General features: G+C 62.2%; 1 protein-coding gene across 1 annotated transcript in view; it reads right to left on the bottom strand.

Annotated features, from left to right (window-relative positions):
- Positions 1–6: 6 nt before the first annotated feature.
- LOC113207261 (D-xylose transporter-like) overlaps positions 7–2,474 on the bottom strand; it is a 21,964-nt gene continuing 19,496 nt past the window's right edge. The window contains exons 8-12 of the mRNA XM_052267756.1: positions 1,817–2,021; positions 1,507–1,700; positions 946–1,030; positions 657–854; positions 7–581 (exon numbers count right to left, since the gene is read on the bottom strand). Of these exons, the coding sequence (XP_052123716.1) occupies positions 445–581; positions 657–854; positions 946–1,030; positions 1,507–1,700; positions 1,817–2,021 (819 nt within the window). The 3' untranslated portion in view covers positions 7–444. The remainder of the gene's footprint in view (positions 582–656; positions 855–945; positions 1,031–1,506; positions 1,701–1,816; positions 2,022–2,474) is intronic.

The following is a 2,474-nucleotide window of genomic DNA, read 5'->3' as shown; positions in this document are numbered from 1 at the left end:
GGGGGGGGGAGGAGGGGCTGGAGACGGGCAATGTGATCAGAGAGAAAGAGACCATCTATTATTACTATACAGGAACTTTGGCAGCTGGTCCCGCGGCGCTTGGGCACGCGGCATGGTAATGGCCAGTATAGCGGCCGTCAGTCTGGCAGGCTGAGAACCCCCCACCCACCGCCGGTCCGGGGCGGAGACGTTCAAAGGCTAGTGAGAATATTTCTCTTGTCTTCCCTTTCCCATCTTCCCCCCTCTGACAAAGTCGATAACATTCCTCCACATCCCGCGTGTGTGTGGGGTGTGTGGTGCGCGCTGCTGGCCGAGGAGAAGGCTCAGCCTCCGCAGCTCAGCGGCCGGATGGACGCCGCTGCGGACGCCCCCCCGCACAACGCACACCGCGTGAGAAATTCGCTCCATTTTTCCCGGGTTGACCGCGCGGCAGGAGGGCGCCCGTCACACCCGGAGGGTGCGCGCGCCGTGTCCGTTGGCCACCATCTCCAGGGTGGCGGCCGGGTTGTCGTGGCCCGTGTCCCGGGGCGCGCGCTTAGGGCCGTCCATCAGGAACATGGTGAAGAAGAAGAGCACGGAGCCTGCGGGCAGGGCGGTCACCGTGAGCGGAGCCGTGCGAGAGGGCGGAGGTGGTCGAGAGAACGCGGCATACTTACTCAGGAGGTAGAAGCCGGCGTAGAAGATGTACAGCGACTCCCGGTAGCCGATGGCCTTGGACACGGGCTCCACCAGGATGGGCAGGTTGCCGCCCACGTTGTTCATCACGAAGAGGAAGACGCCGACGGCGGTGGAGCGGCATGCCAGCGGCGTTATCTCCACCAGGATGGCGAACACGATGCCGAACCACATCTCGGCTGCGCGTGAGAGAACAACATTGTATTGTACCAAAGAAAGTGACCGACGGATGCCCCCGCCGCCGTCCACTCAGGAGGAGGTCGCGCTCACCGAAGAAGTAGGAGATGCCCAGGGTCACCATGGCCCCCACAGGCGACAGGTACACGCTGCAGAACGCGAACGGCGTGGAAATAAGCTGCAAAGAGGAGTTCGCCAACGTAAACTTTTCTTTCCACTTTCGGCTCCGGAGGAAAGTTTTCACGCTCCCCCGCCCGCCCTATCACGCGGACACAGACAGGGGGCGTCGCCCGGGGCGCGTATGTGGGCGGGCAGGGGCGGGGTAGGCAACAGAGAGCATCCACGCGCTCGCGTTGCCTACCGCGGGCTGGAGGCCCTACAGGGGCGGGGTAGGCAACCGAGCGCGCCCACGTGCAGCACTGCGCTCGTGTTGCCTACCGCGCGGGCTGACAGCGTCGCCCACTCACTGACTATGGATTTGAAAGACGATAAAAGAAAAAGGAAAAGTTGCGAAAAAAAAACAAAAGAAAATTACAGGAAAAACAGACATTTTCTTCCCCTTCTTCTCCTTCACCAAATTTTTCACGGAAAAAGTGGCAAAACTAACTTTTTTCCGGAAAACTTCTCTGGAAAATGTAAGGCTCTATCACTGACCTGGCTGATGGCCAGGCACGCCACTCTGGAGCGCACGCCCATCTTGGCGACGATCTTGTCCGAGACGACGCCGCCCACCACGACGCCGATGCTGCCGATGACGATCGTGACGGCGAACAGCCACCAGCCTAGGTCGTAGTCCGGGAAGTATTCGCGGTAGTAGAGGTCACAGTTATAGGCGAAGGTCATGCCACCTGCAAGATGAAGCGCATCGATACTAATTCGTGTGAACCTCCACACACCGCGGCGTGCGAAACTATTCGGATTGGCGCGCGAAAGTACCATCCGAGTCCATGGGGACCTCACTCACCGCAGTGGCGGATGGAGGCGGCGATGCACAGCAGGACGATCCTGGGCTGCAGCAGCACCTTCCACGTCGGCACCTCGGGCTCGCCGGCCTGCTTGGTGCTCTCCTCGCCGATGGCCTTGCGCTCGGGCTCGCGCAGCGACACCGTCATGAGCACGGCGATGATGAGAGACACCACGCCCGCGCCGTAGTACGGCACCCGCCAGCCCTGCGGCACACAGGCGAGCACGATTGGTTGCCTACCCCGACCGGCGCCAGCAGAGCGGCCCAGCAGCAGCCAGCTCGGCGACCGCGAGCAGAGCAGCCTGCTGCGGCGGCTGTGGTACCGTATTCCCTCTTTGCGCTGCATGTCACACCACCTCCAGCAGCAGGAGGAGGAGGAGCAGGGCGCGAGTGAGGAGGGGCGGTCCGGTATGCCGCTTACATATTCATTATCCGTCAGAGAGTATGTATAGCGTGCAGGCTTCCGGAGCCCCCTCCTTCCGTCACCCCCGCCCCCCTCACGCCTCACGTCCCCTATGGCCCCTTTTGCTGTAGTCTTTCAGCGCGGAGGGCGGACAGAGCCGGGTGGGGACCGTGGTGGTGGTGGTGGTTTGGGTTCGGGATGGGATGGGGCTAGTTGGGGCTCAGCCGCCCAACTGTTTGGCGGTGAGGGGAAGAG

The sequence above is a fragment of the Frankliniella occidentalis genome, unplaced genomic scaffold, assembly GCF_000697945.3.
Source record: "Frankliniella occidentalis isolate FOCC.00 unplaced genomic scaffold, Focc_3.1 Scaffold58, whole genome shotgun sequence".
NCBI lineage: Eukaryota > Metazoa > Arthropoda > Insecta > Thysanoptera > Thripidae > Frankliniella > Frankliniella occidentalis.
Note: the sequence above shows the minus strand (reverse complement) of the source record. Positions and strands in the feature narration are given on the sequence as shown.